Genomic DNA, 18,981 nt, shown 5'->3' on the forward strand with positions numbered 1-18,981 from the left:
TTACTGAAGTAATTCTGTGGCTTTCCTAGAAGAAGAAATCAGAGTTGCATTCTTTCCAACTTTCCAACTGGTTTTATTGACATTCAAACCCCTTTACTTGGTGCATTTTATTCGCTTCCATTCCCTGCTGTTGAAATAACCCCTTTTGCGTGAAGGCCCACAAAGAAACCCACACCTGACAACCTGAGGAAAAGGCTGGCCTGCATGGGGATGCCCTGCCTTCCCCCAAGAAGAGCCTGCTGCTTAGCTAAGCATTGCAGACAGACTCCTACTTTGCTCAGCGTTGAGTAACTTTTCTCTCTTCTAAAATGGTACATCCTTCTCCTCTGCAGAAAGAAGAGAAGCTATGCGCCATGCCTACTGGGGTGCCCCTTCTGAAAGCTTCTGCACTGAAAACAAGCTGGGTGTATGATAATCTCAGTTTCTCTATTTTAAAGTTCATGGTTATCATCCAGAGCACAGAACATGGATAAACACTTTGCATCCGCTGAAGGAATGTTTTGGGTTGCAATCAATGGTTGACCAACATCTTCTGCCAGGAGACAGAGCAAAATAGCCACTGCAGCTTCTGCTTGACAGAAACTAGTTGGTGCACCATTTGAATGGTCCTGGCTGGCCCACTAAATGCCAGAGGTCTGTCTCTCGCTCCACAGAGACAGAACATATACTTAAACCAACAGCAAGTCTCATTGAGGCTGAAAGCAACTAGCCTCCACAGAACATAAATCATTTGGCTTCCGGGAAAAATAACCAAACTAGAATTTAATCTTTGCAATCACTGACATATCAGAGAGTTGGGAACTGCACGTTTAGTCAAGAGACACTGGGAAACTGAACTGCAAAATGCACTTTAATGCACCAGAGCTCAGTGGTGATTGTTCTATGAAACAGAGCAAGGTTACAGGAATAGACATTAAACCACATCAATGAGCGTTACTGAAAATTAAAAAAGAGGGGAGGGCAAAGCAGGTACTAATCAAACAATCAATAAACAACATCATTCCATTTGAAAGCCAAAAGCAATATTGTAATTTGATTTGTTTCAAGAACATCCATATAAAATAGTTGACAGATAAATTATAATTGCATTTCCAGTTAGTTTACAAGCTGCTTACTTAAATTCTGCTCTAGGAAGCTGTTTCCTGAGAAGACTGGGTCTAGAGCAAATCACAAATAAAATTCCTAGGAACACAAGAAATGGCACCAATGTAGTCTTGTCATGTCCTAGTGCGTGGGCAGGGAGCAGCATCCAGCCTGAAGGCCGCACCACCTTTTAGGCCTTCCCGGGGGGGGGGGGGGGCAAAGGAGGTCCGCATTAATTGCTGCAGCCCAATGTTCTAGTCTAAAACAGTGAAGCCTCTCTGCAGTCCCTACATGCTGGGAGGTGCCCAACCCAGGGATCTGACACTACACCGTGCACCATTCTAGGAACATTTCTGTCCTGTCCCTCCTCCAGTGGCTCATCTCATTTTCTGAAGCATAAAGCCAAGAATGGTCTTTCAAGGGAAAAGTTGTTCTGATTCCCCTTATTTCAATCAAGTTTCCCCACACCTTTCCAGCAGGGAATTGTTGAGGCAGGGTGACCAGAATGGAAGAGTTCAAATGGAAGATGCACCCTAGCCAACAATGGTGGTTTGGCCTGCTCCTTCCCCTCTCTTCTCATAGCCACTGCATGTCCAGGAGACGTTTTCACTGAATCTCTGCCACTGACCCAAAGTTCATTTTGTTCATTTTCTTTCCACAGGACTTTGGGTGAGGAAGCACTCAGTGGCACCATGCCTAGAGCTTTTTCCTTGTAGCAATAATACCTGTTGCAGGAGGAGGACCAAAATGGCACACTCTGGAGGAGGTGACTGCCCCCTGCTTAAAATCCCTTGGGTGTTCTCGCTGTTTAGGGCCACAAAAGCCATGTAAAACAACGTAGAGCTCAACTTCCTAAAATACCCATTACAGTAAAATAAATTCTTTAAAATTACTACCGTAAACATGACATTTATGGTTATTAATAGACATTTTTCTATTAACAGATACTGTGTGCGCCAAAATGGAAACAAGGGCACTACCTTTCCTAGCATACACAATTTATGGTCATAATAAGGAGTTATTACCAGAACATCATGTGGCTATTTTGGGACTCATGACTTCCAGTTAGTGTTACTGTGACAACTGGTGTTTCACCTTTCCCAGACAAAGGGGGGGGGGGAAATTAGGAGACACACACAGAGCACAAAATCCCATTTGCGAGGGATGAAATGGCCCTTTCTTCAGCTCAGCCAGGCCTCCTGATGCTACACATTCACATGACGTCCAACCAGGGTTACCACGATAGAATAGCTATAGGTGGCCCCAAAATCTTTTCCCTCCTACCCAAACTATCCAAGCTAGTAAGACCCCAACGTGCCCTGAGAGAAGGCAATCAGTCAAACACGGAGAGTTTGGCATTTTGGAAGCACAGAACTTGAAAGCAGGAGAAACAAAAACAATGAAAGAGATCCTATTTACTGCTGTGCTTTAATTCTGATTTTCCCCTGGAAGCTGTACACACACAGTTGAGAACATGGTCCAGTTCTCTCTTGGTGGATACTCACTCAGATCTAGGACATCGTCTGTTTTAATTAAGTCTTCCTCCCTTGTCAGAGGCAATTGAGTCTCTGGCTCATCCTGAAGATGCAATGATAGAGAACGCAGCATGAAGAACACTCTGATGGCCTGAAGATACAAATGACAACAGCAAAGAGGTTCAACTAGGACACACAATTAAAAGAAAAAGAAAAGATAATGTGTCTTAAAGCAGCTGCATTCAATACTCTCTAAAAAAAAAAAAAAGAAGAAAAGAGAAAAGGCCAGACTTTTCATTTCCAGCCAATTCATTTTTTCTATATCTGTTTTGTTTTTTGTTTTTTACTGTTTTGAGTAGCCTGCAACACACAGGAGCAATTCAGGAAAGATATGGCAACATTGTCAAAATTAGGAACAACTAAAAATCCAGCCCATATCTCTTTGGTTTAAGGACTGCAGCTTTCTTTAATAATTTTCCCCGTGGTGGATGAAAAGAACCAGCCACTAAAAGGCTTTACACAAGCATTCCCCAACCTCTAGCTAGCATGTCAAAAGAGCTGAATTTAAAGGCTAGGCTGGCTGGGAATTATGTGAGTTGTGTTCCAACATGTCAGAAGCATGGCAGGGTGGGGAAAGGCACTTTACACTGCATTTGTCATGCCCATTTTTTTAGAATACAAAAATACGGAAATCCAGGAAAAAACCCTGCCAACGGCTGCCATCGCTTTTCACCTTATTGTATGATCTAACAGAGGAAGACCAATGGAAGAGGAAAAAAAAAAAGCTGTAGGTTTACTGTGGGTCTGTTTGGCAAATCATTAACTTCCAGTGTCATTATGGATTTGCTGCTAGTAAAAAATAACCATTCCTTATCAGCAAAGTGATCATCCAAATGTGTTTTGTAATATGGGTTTTTGAAAAGAAAAATGAAAAGACTGGTCATCTGAAGTTGTGAATTATCTTTTCTGGACCCAGTTAAGGCTTCTGGGAGGATGAGAAGAAGGATCAGTAAGAAAGGTGGAAGGTCCGCGGCTGTTCTAGGCGACCTGATATTGCCCTTGAATGTTCCAGAGGAAGCCTCACCCAGAAACTGTTAAGAGCTGGAGCAGTGTCTCTCTGTATGCACATGCACATCTGGAAACATCTGTGCAGGTGTGAAAGAGAGATCAAGAGATCAAGATGCTAGGCAGCTGCACATGGCTTTTTCAAACACAGCCCTCGATGGGATCTTAAAAACGGAGGAAAGAGTGACATTCCTTTAGGTCCCTAAATGAAGTCGCTGAAGTCTTCTGAGATGAGCGTCCTGAATGGGTCCCAAATCAAACTGGTAACCAGTGCAACCGTTAAGAACTGGCAGTGTGCATTTTCCCCTGCTGCTGGACTGGCAGCTTCTTCTTTTAGCAGTTCTCATCTCTGAGACCTTTGCAAAGGCAGCCCCAATATACAGCCAACAGCAACAATCACGCCAAAATAATTAGGTTCACACAATTCACTAGAGCAGGCTGGCGCTTTAGGGTTTAGCATGCTGTTCTGATTGATACAATATGCTAAAACAGGAGGAGTTATTTGTCTGGGCAAGGGACGCAACATGGACCCAGCAATTATATTTTATTAACTCAAGGATTTGGTGGGTTTTGTGAATCCAGCCAGAAAATGTCACTTGGGTCATTTTTAGGTGTGCTGGCAAAAAGCAACGCTGCACAGCTCAACAAGAGTCTGCGAGGGGATGTGGTTTGTGGCTTCCTACAGACAAAAGAGATCATTTTTAATGTACTCTTATTTACATGCGTTAGAATGCAACCTTTGTCTGAAAGGACAAAATCTGGGCATGAAGATGATCACCACCCTGTGTTTCTGGAGAGAAGATCTAAAATGTCTGTTTCTAAACAGCAGAAACTCTTGCTTCAACCGTTGTTGAAAATAAGACACTAGTTTTTTTTTTTTTAATGTTCAAGGCTGAATGATCCAAGGTTCATTACAAATGCATTTATAGCTTTTCTTCACGCCCCCAGCTATTCAGAAACCCCATAAAAAAGGAATATGTTTTGTTCTAGGAAAAAGGCTTTCACAGAAGTCTGGTTATATGTGAAAAAACAAGATAAGAGATAATGTGCTGATGAGAGCTGTATCAACAACTATTCAGAGACCAGCCTGATAACCAGGATTTCCAAGAATGTTCTTCAGGCCCCAAAGATGTCACCACTCTTCTACAACTCCCCCTCCACAGACACAGCCCACTCTGCGTAGGCTGAAAGCAAAGAGCCCTCAGGATTCGATCACAGGATGTCACTAGAGCAACATAAGCAGGCATTCACACACAGGACTGCATTTTCTGTGCAAAAGGAAAGAAACAGACATCCCGGCAGGAATTCCCTGTGTACAAACCATTCAGGTTGCTCATGAACCACTTTACAGGCGGGGAAGAAGAAGTCTGCGGACCCCAAAGCTGCTCCAAACACGCATTAGGAGACCCATTTCGTTCTCTTTTTCCACAGCAACTCGTGAGCTGATTACAGAGGCTGGGGCGCAGGCCCTTCTCAGAAGCTCCTATCGATAGGACGGGGTCGACACGCTTCAACCCTTTTGTCATTCTCCACATACACGCTCCAGGTAGCTGTGTACCTCCCTGCTCTGCACTGCGTGTGTGGGGCAAGTATAATGCCCCCCCGGGCGTCTCAGAGGGCTTCTACCTCTCTCGCCTCGTGGCTTCGCCTCACTCTTTTCTCTTTTCCAACCATCCTTTGCAGAAGCTCATGGGGAAAAGGGGAAAAGAGAGTTTGAGCAGATTTCCTGCCTTCTTCACAACCAGAAAGGGAGGAGCAAGCGCCGCAGCCATCTCAGTGTCCACATTCCTCCCCTCCTCTCATGACGTGAGCAGGGTGGCTGGAGTGGCCAGCTAGGAGTGACCCAGGCAAGCCTCCGTCAAGGTGCCCAGCTGCTCCACAGGGCGCTAAGAGAACCACTGGGTACCTCGAGCTCCTTGCACTGAAGGGCCAAACAACCAGGAAGGCTCGCTTACCCGCCTCGTTCTCTCCACATCTCCACAGGGGAGCCTCTTCACAAAGTCAATCCCCGTGAGAGGGGTTCCTGTGGGCGGCAGCAGAATGGAAGCATCCATCATCAAGTACTCCACATTCATGGGCTTCAGCTGGAAGAGGACATTCTACACTTAGCGTGCAACACAATTGTAAACTTAACATGCAAACCCCATCCGTCCTACCTCCTCCTCCCTGAGGAGACTATAATGGAAGTAAGACCAGCTTTCCAAAGAATTGGTTCCGGTCTTCCAGGCTGCGGCCAACATTCCCTCTGGCGTCTATCCACGGCTAGGGAGAGACACGGCCTCACACTGTTTGGTGCGTTTCCTCCCCCCACTTCTCAGAAGAGAGCTTAACAGGGTTGGATGGGGGAGGGCCACCCATTTTGCAGAGTGCCTGTTCGGGTTCATCCCTACTCCAGCTTCACCAACGTCCATCTTTCTCCCTGTTCAACTTTTTGCTGTTGGTATGCCCAACTGTTCCATTTATGCAACACTATGAATCTTTTACTGGTTATTTTATAGGTCTTTTTCAATTCTTTCTTCTCCTTCCATAAAAGATTACTGATAAACAACAACAATAAATAATACTTTTAAGTGAGGCTTGGTTTAAATGGTTTGCAACAACATTCCACGTTGCCACTTGGATATCAATCTGGTGATTTATTAATTACTTACGGTCATACTTCTATATTCATCTTCAAACATATCCAGAAAAATTTCTTCACCCTTTAAAGAAAATAAACGATTGCATTTTTTCCTGCATAAACATTCTTAGAGTGGTAATGTTTCTCATTTGACAATTGGGCTTAAATCAATTTACTTTCCACTAATCCACATTCTTCAAAACCTAGTTCTGCTCAAATAAGAAGAACTTGAAATTCTTCTTCAATCTGAAGAAATATTTATTTGGTGGCAAGGTCAAGCCACGCTAATTTGCCATGCCTGCACAACAGGGCACTTGCTTAATTGTGCAACTGCTTTTGAAGAATTTCTGCTGGGCTCCCGGGCCTTTTGTTTCCAATCAGTGAAGGACCAATTCAACTGCCTCATAAGAACCTCTCGCCAACTGAAGAACCACTTTTGTGAAGCAGAATCTCCACAAACAATATTGAAACCAGTTGATTAAAACCAGCTTTAAACACACTGGGACATCTGACATCAAGACAGCTTCTTGGGCAAGAGTTACAAAGTGTTTAAATCTTTATAGTGATGATCCACCAGCCTATGCCAGAAACAAACATTCACTGGGGCTATTTAAGTGATAGTCAAAGACTTATTCCATAGAGCTAATTCCACCTACTAGCTTGGAAACTGTGTTCTGCTCTATGCACACTTTGAAAAAAATCATCAACTGCAGTAACATCCCAAATTTGAAGTGACTCAGAGGCCTCAAATGAACTGAGCCACGCATATATTTATCTAAAAGTTCTCTTGAACGAGAGAGAAACGACCAAATGCCTGGGATTCGGTTGGAAGTATTTTTTCTGGAAACCTGTACAGTTCACACAAATATTCTTTGAAAGTCACACCTAGCTCCTTCAAATGTTTCCAGGATTCAATCTGGGAGAGTTAAAGATCAGGAGAATACCTTATAAAAGCGCCGCACCAGATGAACGCTTTCTTCTCTTGCCCCCTAAATAGAAAGAAAAATCATCAGTTCAAGGCACCAATGTTGAGGAATGGGCTACAGGATAACAGAAGTAATATACTGCCCCCCCCACATGCACTATTTGCAATAGACCTTTCTCCCTAAAACCCCGATTAAGAAAGGAAAACATGGATCATGATGCTCATTTGTAGGGATTATATAGGCTGGGAGAAAAGGGGCTGGCATGGATCAAACTGGGGGGAAAAAAATCAAAGGATCGAGCCTATTAAAAATTAATTGCTATCTGCAAGGATTGCAAATCAAAAGGAACACAGATGGCAGGTCAGAAAAGGGCCTCTCTTCCTAAGGATCCGGACAGTGGTGGCCAGGCAGAACAGAAACTCGGCTGGCGAGGGGGAGCAAAAGCTTAATTTGATGAGGGCACTTCCGAGGTTTCTGCACAGTGGCTGGCAACTCGTGATTCTCAGTGCCTCGCTATCCAGTATGCCCGCTGAAAAAGAAGGGACAGACTCCAGCCGCACTAAGAGTTCCTAGGGAGAGGTGATCATTCACACAGTTCTACAAATTACTTGGGAACAGGGATCAGACCAACCTAACATTTCCACAGGAGAAGCCACCACTGGGAGACACCAGATTTTTTTTCTTTTAAAAAGACTCACCTCCAAGCAAGCAAGGTGCACATCTTTTATGATGCTACCATGCTTGGTCAACACCAGCTGCTTCAACAGTAGGCAGCCGAGCTCCAAGGTGGCCAAACGAATTTTGCCGTCTGTAGTAGGGGGGGAGGGGGGACAGGGCAGGGTCAGAGTCAGAGTCAGAGTCAGACAAAACGTTGTGTGCTGCTGCCACTTTTTCCTGGCCAATCATTTCCATTAACAGTTTGGCACCTCTTCCTACCAATTCAAGTGGGGCAAGTTTAACACTTTCTGCCCCTGAAGACAGACACTTCAAGGAAAACTTGCTGAAAATTCCACCAGGCATCAAGAACCAGGTATTTTATTTAAAGGAAGAAAAGGGACAGTCCTTCTCTATCAAACCACTTTGCTGTGGGCTATTTTTTTTACTAGTCCAAGAGGTTAATAGCCTGTCTCTATGCTGATGTATGGAGGGAGGCTTTTCCCTTCTCTGCAACCAACTCTGAGCAGGCTAGTAGCTTTTATAAGCTACCATAGAATCGCCCATCAAAAACTGGGTCTGTTTACTGTCCCACAAGACACACTCTGCTTGAAATTACTGTATGCCCAACAAGACTTATGGGTTTATAATGAATCTCTCCCTATATCTTTAAACAGTTGCTTGCTGCTCTATACTTTTATTGGCATAAACTGCTCTGCGATCTCAGCTGGGAAGAAAAGTTGTATGTTTCCTTCTTCTTCAAAAATTTGTCTTAGACCACACAGAGCTGCCACGTTTCAGGACCGATGGGCATGAACAAACCCTCTACCTGGCTGGGCAGCATAGCTCATGATCCTGATGAGCCTTTCTGCAAGCCCGGGGTTGTATGAGATCTTCTCTTCAGCATCCTGGGCTGAGAGCTGAATCCTCTCCAGGGTGATCGGCTTGATTCCTTGGGAGAAACAGAAACTGAATGTTGCAACTACAACTTGGTTTGGCAAAGCATAATTCTGAGGAACTGCAAGCTACGCAGCTCAGCTTGTGGTACAGTTCATCAAAACTGCCTGCAAGAAGATTTGGAATGCTTAGGAAGCAAGAATTTATTTATTTCATTAGATTTGGGCGCCACCCGACTCCAAGACGACTCTGGGCAGCTAATGAAGATGGTGATACAGTAGCCCCATTCACACAACATAAACAAATCAGCCCCTCTCTCCTATCAACTGAATTCATCTTTAGCTTCCCTACAACTCATGACCCTGTTAAGCATCTGAAAGTCTTGGGACCATGTAACTCTCTTTCTCAAGCAGCAGTTCAACCACCCACACTACTGGTCAATTCCTCCTGTCTCTCCTGACAATTTAAATGGCACCACTTGATATTTTTGATCCGGGGGGGCAGCGCTGATAAAACCAAAATCAACATCTTGAGAGTAATTTCAAACCTCCCTCTGAATGTGGTTCACACTTCCTTCATACAAGGGATGTTCTCACAAGCCACTCTGATACTCAAAAGATGATGCAGAAGCCAAGAGAACTGGCACACAGAGAACTTGTTCACCGAGGAGACACATGTTCCTGCCAATCTAGGTGCAAGACCCTCTCTGCTTATAGAATGGGGACCCAAGAATGAGGCAGAAAGGTCCATAACCTAGGACTTCAAGCAGTTGCTGGGGAAAACACAGATCTCAGCAGGTACACTGAGCCTGCTGAGATTAACACAACTGACTGGGGATGACTAGGAGCTGTAACCTCCCACACACGCAGGGCACCAGCCTAGGACTGTCGGCTTACTCATCACATCTGTATCCTTAGCCTTCCTAAAACCTTCCAGAGGTGTGGTCAGCTTCCTAACATATCCTCACAACAGCCTGGGAGATACACTGAGAGAGATGGGCTAGCCCAGGTCACCAAATGAGTCCCTTGATATCCGGATGCTGCAATCCAACCCAAAAGCTACACCGGCCGGTTTTTAACCAGCAACACCAGCATCTTGGCCACACGGGTAGGTCACAATCAGTACTTCCTTTTGCCCTCTCTTGCTACTAAAAGAACCCTCTGCGAAGAAGAAACACTGTGGGACAATTTAAAGACAGAGGGGAGTGGAGAGAAGAGAAACAGAAAGATACAAATAAACTTAATTTATTTATAGCCAAAAGGCCCAACAGGCCCCTAGTTGGTACCTGTACCTGAACTGTTATCAGTATGCAGTAGATACACGCGCACTGTGAAATGAAAAGCAGGTCCCCCGTAGTTGGGGGTTGAAAGGGACAGCTGAGATCAACAAAAACTAAAGATCTTTGTACTCACGAGCCCTGGAACTGAGAAGACCAATTAATGGATGCTGGTTTGAGCGTACAAGTTATTTAAAGCCACATAATACAGCAAGCTGTTCCTGTAATGCAGTGAGGTTATTTCTCAGAAAAGAATGCTTTGAAACAAGCTGTCCTCACTCAACAACACTTGTGTCAGTAATGACCTTTTGCCACGCGTTAAGGATAGTACACAAAAGTGCACTGGTGTCATTCTACACAAAGGGGAAACCTTTTTGTAATGAACACAGAATAGTTTGCAACTCTCCATTTCATATCAACCGGCCTTGAACTCCGTGGTCCAGAATTTCCAGTAGACCCATTTGTGACTAGCATTTAACAAATTCACTAACTCCAGCCTGAGGAGTTTAATCCTTTAATACCTGCTTGTAGCAGACTTCCTTGTTCAAGGCCTCTACAGGCCCCAGACTGCTTCTATCAGAGGGTGGAATCTCTTAGCAAGGAAGCCCTTGATTCTCTCCACCATGTTAATAACGCTCACACTCCCACGCCTAGAAGAGAAGGAGCCAGCTTTCAAATGCTCTCCCACAAAAGCTGCATCTCGGGGCAGGAGAAAGCAGTGGGCCACTATGAGCCGCTGAGCTTTTTATCTCTGCTCTCTTTATGAGCAGCAGTCTTTCAGTGATTCACCCAGACTAGCAGCGTGGCTCAAACACCCACCGCTTCCCCTCCAAAAATTTCACTTCTTCTGCTGATGCAAATCATGCAGACAGAACGATGGAGGAGGGGGGCTCGGCTGGAGTGCGATTCCACCCGCCAACGGAAGGGGTCAGAGCAGCGGAGCAGGGCTTGCGGGACAGCGGCTGCTTGGGCCCCTTGCTCTTAAATGGAGCATTCCAGCTCTGACGCCGACAGGAAAACACCCCCCGAGATACACGGCATCCACTTTGGAAATGCCCGTCCGCGTCGTCATTATTTAAAATGACACCCCAGTAGAATCTCTGCCCAGAACTCAAAGCCCAACGACAAAATGAATGGTACTTCACGCAGCCTTCCCCTCCGCTCATATATTTCAGGAGAAGGAGGTTCATTTCACAAGAACATAGAGATATCGGGAAGAAATACATCCACGCTGACTTTCTGGAAATCATCCATTCATGCCCAGACTTATATGGTATGCTGGGTGATTTGCACAAGAAAAAAACCCCCAAGTGATTCTGTAACTGCCCATGTGAATCAACAGGCAGGAGAAATGCCGACAAAAGCCTCCCACTCTTCACATCTTGGAGGGGGGTAACATGGACTGTTGAGTCTGCAGGGCCCCCCCCATTTCAGCCCATAAGCTCTTGTGAGAATGGCGAGCCTAAGAAGCTTCAGCCAAGCACGGAGGGAGGAAGCCAAAAGGATCGCAGCAAATGGCTTCTGAGCTGCCCCCAAAGCTCCAAAGGAGGTGGGCGTTTTTTCCCTTATGGACAACCGGCGGAGGGCACTTTCCTTGGCTTTCTCTCCCTCTTTCACTTCCCTCTTCCTTCCATCTATCGCCCTCTTCATCTAGCTCTAGTTCTGTATCCCAGCGTCGACTCCGGCTGATGCAAATCCACTCTCCTACCCAGAATCCAGACTGCCCTGAAGGAAATTCGCCTTCACACAGCCATTAACCAACAGCCAGCTCTTGAACAGCATCTCAGGGCACCACAGCTATAAGGGACAGGCCTGATTCAACTATTTGCCTACAAGCGAGGACAGCCAGATTGAAAAGCCCTGGGAACAGCCAACAGTCAGAAGGCCCACGCTTTACCTTTGTTGTGAGACATGGCGTACAGAAGACACAACACAAAAAGAGCATAGTAGTCAAACTCAGCACACTCCAGGGCGTTGTACACCATCTCCAGAAAAGGCCTGGGGGAAAAAAGAGGAAACGTTTAGAAAATCCATTTCTGGGTGTTCTGCCCTTTATTTTTATGCCTGATAACAAGATATCTGCAAGTGTGGGAGGGCTGGCCTGGGCCTGCATTATAATTAGCAAAAGGGTCCCTGAAGAGCTCTATCAAGGGATGAGTCCCTTTTCCTTGGGAGGTTTCCAGGCTGGGTAAAAGGGAAGGCTGGACTAACAGTGCACCGGGAGCAGTGCTTACAGCCGGGGTGCCACCCATTCTGTGGTTTGGGAAAAGGGTTTCATGTGATTGTGAAGGGCAAGGCTAGAACATCCAGAGTGGAGAAGGCTGAGCTGGGTGGCTCTGTGCTCCTCTGTCTCTGTCTCTGTCCTGGCTTCCCTCCCAACGCCCATGTCCACAGGAAACCACAGGACAGCAGAGACAACTCAAGGGTGTCCTATGGTTTCCTACAGGGCACGGATTTTTAAAAATTCCTTGCTTATGCAGCATAAGCATGTCTCAGATGGTGTGCTACAATACACACTAAACTGAAAAAAGGACTAATTCAGCAAGGAAACGGATCAGTCAGCTGTAAAACAGAGGAACAACCTCGAAGTGGGGGATTAGCTTGGCACCAGCAACGTGCAGATTGAAAGCTCTTGTCTAGCAAATGGGATAGCTGGCCCAGATGCTCCGACTGCAAGTGCCAGAAGTAACCTTCTTGAAGTGCACGTTATTCCTCACTGTTCTAGTCTGGAGACCAAGGGAGGAACAGCTACCAGTTGTTTGTCTCAGTGACTTGGAAAACGAAGGACTGTGTGCAAAACAATATCAGGCCTACCCTGTGAAAATACAGAGTTAGGGTTAACCCTAACCCAGGCAGGAGTTTGGAGAACGGAACCCTGGCCGGAGGAGGGAATGATGGCAAGACTGTGCAGTTGGAACGTGGCTCTTGCCTACCTGTTCCAATGGGGCATCTCAGAAGCGGCTGCGCTCTTCTCCTCATCTGTTATATTCTGCTCTGTGGCAGAAATTAATTTGCAGCGTTCCATGATCACCATCTCAATTTCTGAAGAGGAACACAGAGCACAAGTTTTAGAGAGATGGGCTCGTTCAACAAACAGAAGCGAGTGGACATGGCCCATGGGCGGCTGGGATTCTGGGCAAACTAAATGGAATTAGTCATCAGGATCTGGTCTGCGTATTCTGAAAAAAAGAGCTCAGGGGATCCCTGCAAACAGATCGGGGGTGCCCCAAGTATGAAGAAATCCTGCTGGCCTGCCAACTGAAAACCAAGGGATTCTACTAAAACAGATTGTGTGGGAGCAGGGCCAGGTCTCCTATCAGAGCACCCACTAGCACGGCTGTCTCTTTTCCCCGCTGGCATGAAGAACGCTCCAAGCCCTCTGCAGCAGCAAGGGGGCCCTGCTTGGATCTCCGTACGGCAGCTGTGGAGCCAAGGAAGCAGGGCAGCGGGCAAGGCAGGCAAAGGCAGCCAGCAGAATCAGGAGTAGGAAAGAAGACGGAACGGCACCCAGCGGCCCAGCCACATCGATGCTCAGCCCCACGGACACGGGAGCGGGCAGCTGGCCCCTGGAGCACGCTCACCTTCGTTCTCCCCGCTGGGCTTGATGCCTTTGGAAGGACTCTCTGTGCCTTCCGGGGTGTCTTCCGGGCCTCTCTCTTCCTCCTCATCCTCCCCAACGTTCTTATAGTTGGGCCTCTTCTGCAGCCTCTTTTTTCCCTTCTGTTTATTAATCTCTAGCGAGCGCTCCAAGGTCTCAGAAGGTTTAATGAAGCACCTGATGCCCGTCTTGATCTGAAACATCAGCGTAAACAAAGCCAGAAGAAACTCAGTCCCGTGACCTTTCCAACGAAATGAACAGGCCAGGCTTCGCATGGAGGAGAGTCACTGGTTTTCCCTGCTCTTTTAGAAGAAGTGCCAAGCACCCTTCCTGTTTCCAAAATACAGTCTCTCCACGGCTTATTCCTTCTCTGTAGCCCCTGGCAAGAACCGGGCTAGGAAAAGGGATCCCAACAACTCTATGCTGCTACACGACAGGGATTCATTCTATTGATCTGATGAAACCATCTGGCCCACAAAACCTCAATTAAATTAGTCAGCATTTAAGGGGCCACAAACCTCTTGTGGAGGCGGGGAAGGACCTGCAAAATACTGACACAGTCCCCTCTTTGGAGCTTTTTATTGTTACATGGGAGGGCAGTAAATTCAACGATACTCTTCAAGGAAAGGGTTGCAACAATAATCAGAAACTGCTGGTCTCACCAACTACTATAAACCTACACCGGTTTATTCCATATCAAGAATCTTAGTGGATGCGAGCTAAGGGGATTATTCAAACCCCACCTCGCAATAATATTTCTTCTGATTCATGAAAATTCAGTCAATCCCTAACCGAGTCACAATACTAACTATAAATGGCATCTTCTTTCTTGTAAATGTGAGTGGCTAGCAAGTGCTTGAAATGACTTAATTCTTGCTCCACAGTGGTTCACCAAACACCAAAAGCAGTTTTAAGGGTACAGTCCAGGCAACCTCCATTCTTTCTTGCGAATGAAAGGCAACATTTATAGTCAGGAGAAGAGAGAAGACAGATTGAGATCACAGTTGGACAAAGCTCTCACCCTAGAAAAAGAGGTCTCACTGTTATGGTTTTTAAAGATTTAACTATACTATTCTTTCAGTCCCAGTGTGCATTTATTCATGGGTACACATCACATATTTCCTAACTCTACTTAGTTTGGTACAGTGTTTCAGCTGAGACCAAGAAGCAAATCATGCAGAGATGAATATTTATCATTGGTTATCTAGTTGGGTGAGACTGTTTACTCAATTATGTACATTTAAATTTAGGCTGGAACATCTGCTTGATAAGCCAAACCTTTCCAGGCCCCCCTTGGGGTTACAGGAAGGAGCGAAAGTAGGTTAAGCCCAAGCAGAGAGCAGCAGGAACAAGCCACATCCGATTCACAGGCAGGAAGCAAAGCAAAACCAGTTCAAAGGAGGGAAGGCAAGTGCTGAATGTGACTTTTGGTCCCTCTCATGCACGGTGTAATGCAAAGGTGCATGACTCACCAACCCCAGACAGCTAGGAGACCACCCTCCCCTGGCACTTCCCACTGCTGGAAACACAAGCACACTTCTCGGATTTGAAAACTGTCTCATAGCAAGAGAAGCACCTTCCTCCAGACCACTGATACTTTGAAAAAAAGAGTGGGTGTGTTATGGGGGCTGATCACAAAGCCCACCTCTCATCTCACCAAGATATGCAAAGACCGGGGGGGGGGGGACAAACTGCACACTGCTTCCCAATTTTCTCAATCACTCTGAGAAATAAACGTTTTCTCTACCACTTGCTACCCCCATTTCTTTTTATCTAAAGACGCCATGGCTTGAACCTAAGACCTTCTGCCTACTAGTATCAGCATATTCTGTGGTACCACCTACATAGGGCAACCAAAATTAAACCAGAAATGCCCAGTCATCGCTGCCATCTGAGTTGCTTCTATGAAGCAGGCAGTGATTCTCCCAAGGGGCAACACAGAGGCATTTGAATGTCCCACCTTCTTTCTGCTCTGCTCCACCATTTGCCTTATTGCCATCAATACTGGACAGGGCTACTCTTTCCTTCTGTCTTTGTTTCATTTCTCTCCCTCCTCCAGTGAGGGAGGGGCTCCTTTAAACCTACTGGTATTACCATATCCAACCCCACCACTTGTAGAGGTTGTCATCAAGGCAAACTACACTTACCAGCCCTTCTCCCTGCCTTCACTTGAGAAGCTTCTATTACTGGGGGGAAAGGACCAACTGCTTTTTTGAGAGTTGTAGGACAGCTGGCCTACACGTGCTTGTTTCAGTGTGACACGAGGTCTGCTTAAACTGAGCTAGGCGTGTTTCTTCCACCTAGGGATTTTCAGTGACTGTTCCCAGGGCTTTATGAACTCACCACTATCTTACTTAATAAATGCTATGAGTTATATGATATTGATTGCTGGCCATAATGCAGGCAGAAAGTAATAATGCAAGATTAGCTCTTGGCCATGTCTACCTTTTCAGGGATTAAACTTACATAGAAAAACCACTAAAATAACATCCACTCTTGTTACAACCCACTGCTAGTAATTCATCCTTTCTCACATACTTAAACAAACAAAAAAAAACTTAAGACCAAGAAATTCTGCAAAATACATTCAGTGGAAGTCAAACTGCTAGAGCAGAAAAAGACGACAAGCTTCTGACCACAGATTTCCCAGTAACAGAACCCACTGAACAAAAAATGGGCAAAACCCAGAATGAGTCTGCATGCTCTAAAGACAAGATCATTTTCATGTGCAACAGCTCTTTTTATCTTTTAACTTGCATGCGAGATCGGGTCAACCTTCTGACTTCTAAAAAAATGCCAAGATAAAGAGTCCTGAATACAAGTACCCCCAAACAACACTTCAGATGCCAGGCACTGGAGGTCAAGCAGATCATCTAACAGCCCCATTCTTGCCAAACAAGCAAAGAAGGTGTCTCATGGTTGACAGATGTTTTTCATACTTACGGAGCTTTTCTGGACATCCTGCTCTGCTTTTGAAAAAAAAACAGAGAGGTCCCCATTCAGAATGACTTCAGCCAATGAATTCACCAGGGGTGCATAATGTATAATTAGGAAAACCTGTGGGTGGAGGCAGAGAAGCAGAAAACTGTTAGGGGGGAGACCTATAGATGAGACGCAGATTAATTTCCCATTTATTTTGTCATTTTCCTTTCCTCTACAGTAATTTCTTTAGGCTGATTTCACCACATGATAATCCTTTAAAGTGCGTGGGAGAGAGGGGGACAGAAGGAAACTTCTCATATCTGACTGTTTCCTGACATTGTGCCGAAGGGTTAGCGGTCTTCCATAGCGAGGAATGTGGTTTGTAACCCAGTTCTAACTAATCCAGGAGTTCTCACCCCCATCATCACAATACCACATTCAGCCTGTTTGCCTCGGCTCTTCACCGAGGCCACAACCCTGGCCCCTTCCCTGGACGGTTTTCCACCGTCCTTCCCCATCCCATCTCACTACTGTCAAATGTCCAACTTCGTCCTTTTCCCTCTCCCTGGCTAGTTTCATCACAGTTGCTATATAATTGTTAAAAAGCAGAAGCGATCTTCTATTGAATTCTTAATACAGTATCTAGAGTCAGCACTGGATCATTAACACTTACTTGTGACAACAGATACAGAGAAACCTGGAGACTTATTCTCGGCCGTTCTGCAGCCTAAGAAGGAAACAATTAAGAAATTGTGGAACAGTTAACGGGCAGCATTCTCTTTCACTTTTGAATTACACATGTTAAAATCCCACAGGTCACAACGGAGAAGGAAAAATGTCTGCTATGACCTCACCAGCGCTTCCACGTTTCTAAAACAGAAGAATTACTCAAGGATATAAAGGGTTGGAAGGAATCATGGGAATTTGGATAAAGTCCTCCTTTTGTCTACAGGGAACAGAGCCAAGTGCCACAAGTGATTAAAACCAAGTGCAAGTTAGTGTGACTATTTAAAGCCATGCTTCTTCAGTCACGGAAAGGAACTCTAAATAAAAAGCTTTGAAAGTTTCCAGAAGTACTCAAGGAAATTTTTTTTAGGACCAAACACACCTCTATATTCTGTACCTCTATATTATAGACTAATGGAGCAATCAATCACACTGTCCTAATTCAATTGCACCGCTAGCTGGTTGCTGACCCTAAGTCTGAGCACATGTTGCCTCCTTGATGTCCTCAGAGACAATTAAGAGAACTGCCTTCCTGAACGAGAGGCTTTGTATTTCCTCAGAGAAAAGGCCAAGTGTAAATATAAGGAAGAAAGGCGTGAGCTGCTAACAAATGTAGAGCCCTTCTCTATCGCTTGCACCCAGCATCAATAAATCCCGGGAACCAGCGGCCCACAGTGGTAGGACCTGCAAGTGAATGCTTCCGACAATCCAGCTAGAACAAAAAGACAGCCCTGAAGGTTGAATCAGAGCCCCTGATGTCACTTCAGTGGCCGCTAACAAGATGATTAGCCAACGTAAGCCACAGAATGATTCAGTGTGTATTGCTACGTCAGGAGGAATTTAGAAATCTTTCTTATGAAAGGACTTAGCTGCCCTTTCTCGCTGTTTCAGCTGAACTGTATTCTGTTTATGGCCCAATGTCATGACCTCACTTTCTCCTTCATCTTCATCCCTGACAGGAAAACAGTGACCCCGCTGCCTTTCTTGTAAATAGGGGTGAGAAGAAGCCCATGTGAATTGGAGTGTCTCTCTCTCTCTCTCGTGAACTGCACAAGGTTAATGATATAAATGATAATTACTTTTAATAAGATAACACGGTTTCAGTTTTGTGACTCACTGAAAGGCTCTTTCTGCTGCATTGTTTCAGAAAGGTTTCACGAGGCAGCCGAACAGTTTGCTTCTTGCTAGAGCTACCTCAAGGAAGGAGGAGACGCTCCAGGCAGTAACCCTCACCTTGTCCTGATTGACTAAGGAGTACACGTAGAGGGGCAAGAAGAGGCTATTCAGCAAGTGGTCTGTCAGCACATCATTCAAGAATTCACAGTTAATAATTAGGATATCGTTCAGGTAATGAAGGTGATCCAGGTGCTCGGCTACAAGGTCACTCAGTTTCCCCCTATTTCTGTGCCTGCCAAAAAAAAAGAAAAGAAAAAAGAGCACACTAAATATGCAGTCATGGCCCCACCCCGCCCCGCCCCAGAAAAACTGAGCCCCACTAATAAGAAAGGCTCACTCCTCATCTGTCTGAACGCAGTTGTCCAGCTCTATCACGTGGCTTCCAATGAACCAGACGAGGTTGGAGAAGTAAGGGACAGCCGTCTTGTCTCGAATATAGTGCAGCATGGCCCGGTTGTCCACTGAAGGCAAACCTTCTGTTACATTCAAGTATATATTTCCCCCCAAACACTTGAAAACGAATCCCTTCCTCTAACTAGCCTTTGGCAACCTATGCCAAAATC

General features: G+C 45.5%; 1 protein-coding gene across 3 annotated transcripts in view; it reads right to left on the reverse strand.

Annotated features, from left to right (window-relative positions):
• Nucleotides 1-18,981, reverse strand: part of CLEC16A (C-type lectin domain containing 16A) — a 49,524-nt gene that overhangs the window by 22,812 nt on the left and 7,731 nt on the right. For all 3 annotated transcript variants that reach the window (XM_088147889.1, XM_088147888.1, XM_088147890.1), the window contains exons 6-18: nucleotides 18,756-18,879; nucleotides 18,476-18,650; nucleotides 17,190-17,243; nucleotides 16,538-16,651; nucleotides 13,578-13,788; nucleotides 12,930-13,038; nucleotides 11,894-11,994; nucleotides 8,653-8,775; nucleotides 7,868-7,977; nucleotides 7,188-7,232; nucleotides 6,275-6,325; nucleotides 5,579-5,707; nucleotides 2,589-2,709 (exon numbers count right to left, since the gene is read on the reverse strand). In XM_088147889.1, the coding sequence (XP_088004015.1) occupies nucleotides 2,589-2,709; nucleotides 5,579-5,707; nucleotides 6,275-6,325; nucleotides 7,188-7,232; nucleotides 7,868-7,977; nucleotides 8,653-8,775; nucleotides 11,894-11,994; nucleotides 12,930-13,038; nucleotides 13,578-13,788; nucleotides 16,538-16,651; nucleotides 17,190-17,243; nucleotides 18,476-18,650; nucleotides 18,756-18,879 (1,467 nt within the window). The remainder of the gene's footprint in view (nucleotides 1-2,588; nucleotides 2,710-5,578; nucleotides 5,708-6,274; nucleotides 6,326-7,187; nucleotides 7,233-7,867; nucleotides 7,978-8,652; nucleotides 8,776-11,893; nucleotides 11,995-12,929; nucleotides 13,039-13,577; nucleotides 13,789-16,537; nucleotides 16,652-17,189; nucleotides 17,244-18,475; nucleotides 18,651-18,755; nucleotides 18,880-18,981) is intronic.

The sequence above is a fragment of the Python bivittatus genome, unplaced genomic scaffold (assembly GCF_059951505.1).
Source record: "Python bivittatus isolate LINGU-HERP-01145 unplaced genomic scaffold, Pbiv_v1 ctg000560_np1212, whole genome shotgun sequence".
In the NCBI taxonomy this organism is placed as follows: domain Eukaryota; kingdom Metazoa; phylum Chordata; class Lepidosauria; order Squamata; family Pythonidae; genus Python; species Python bivittatus.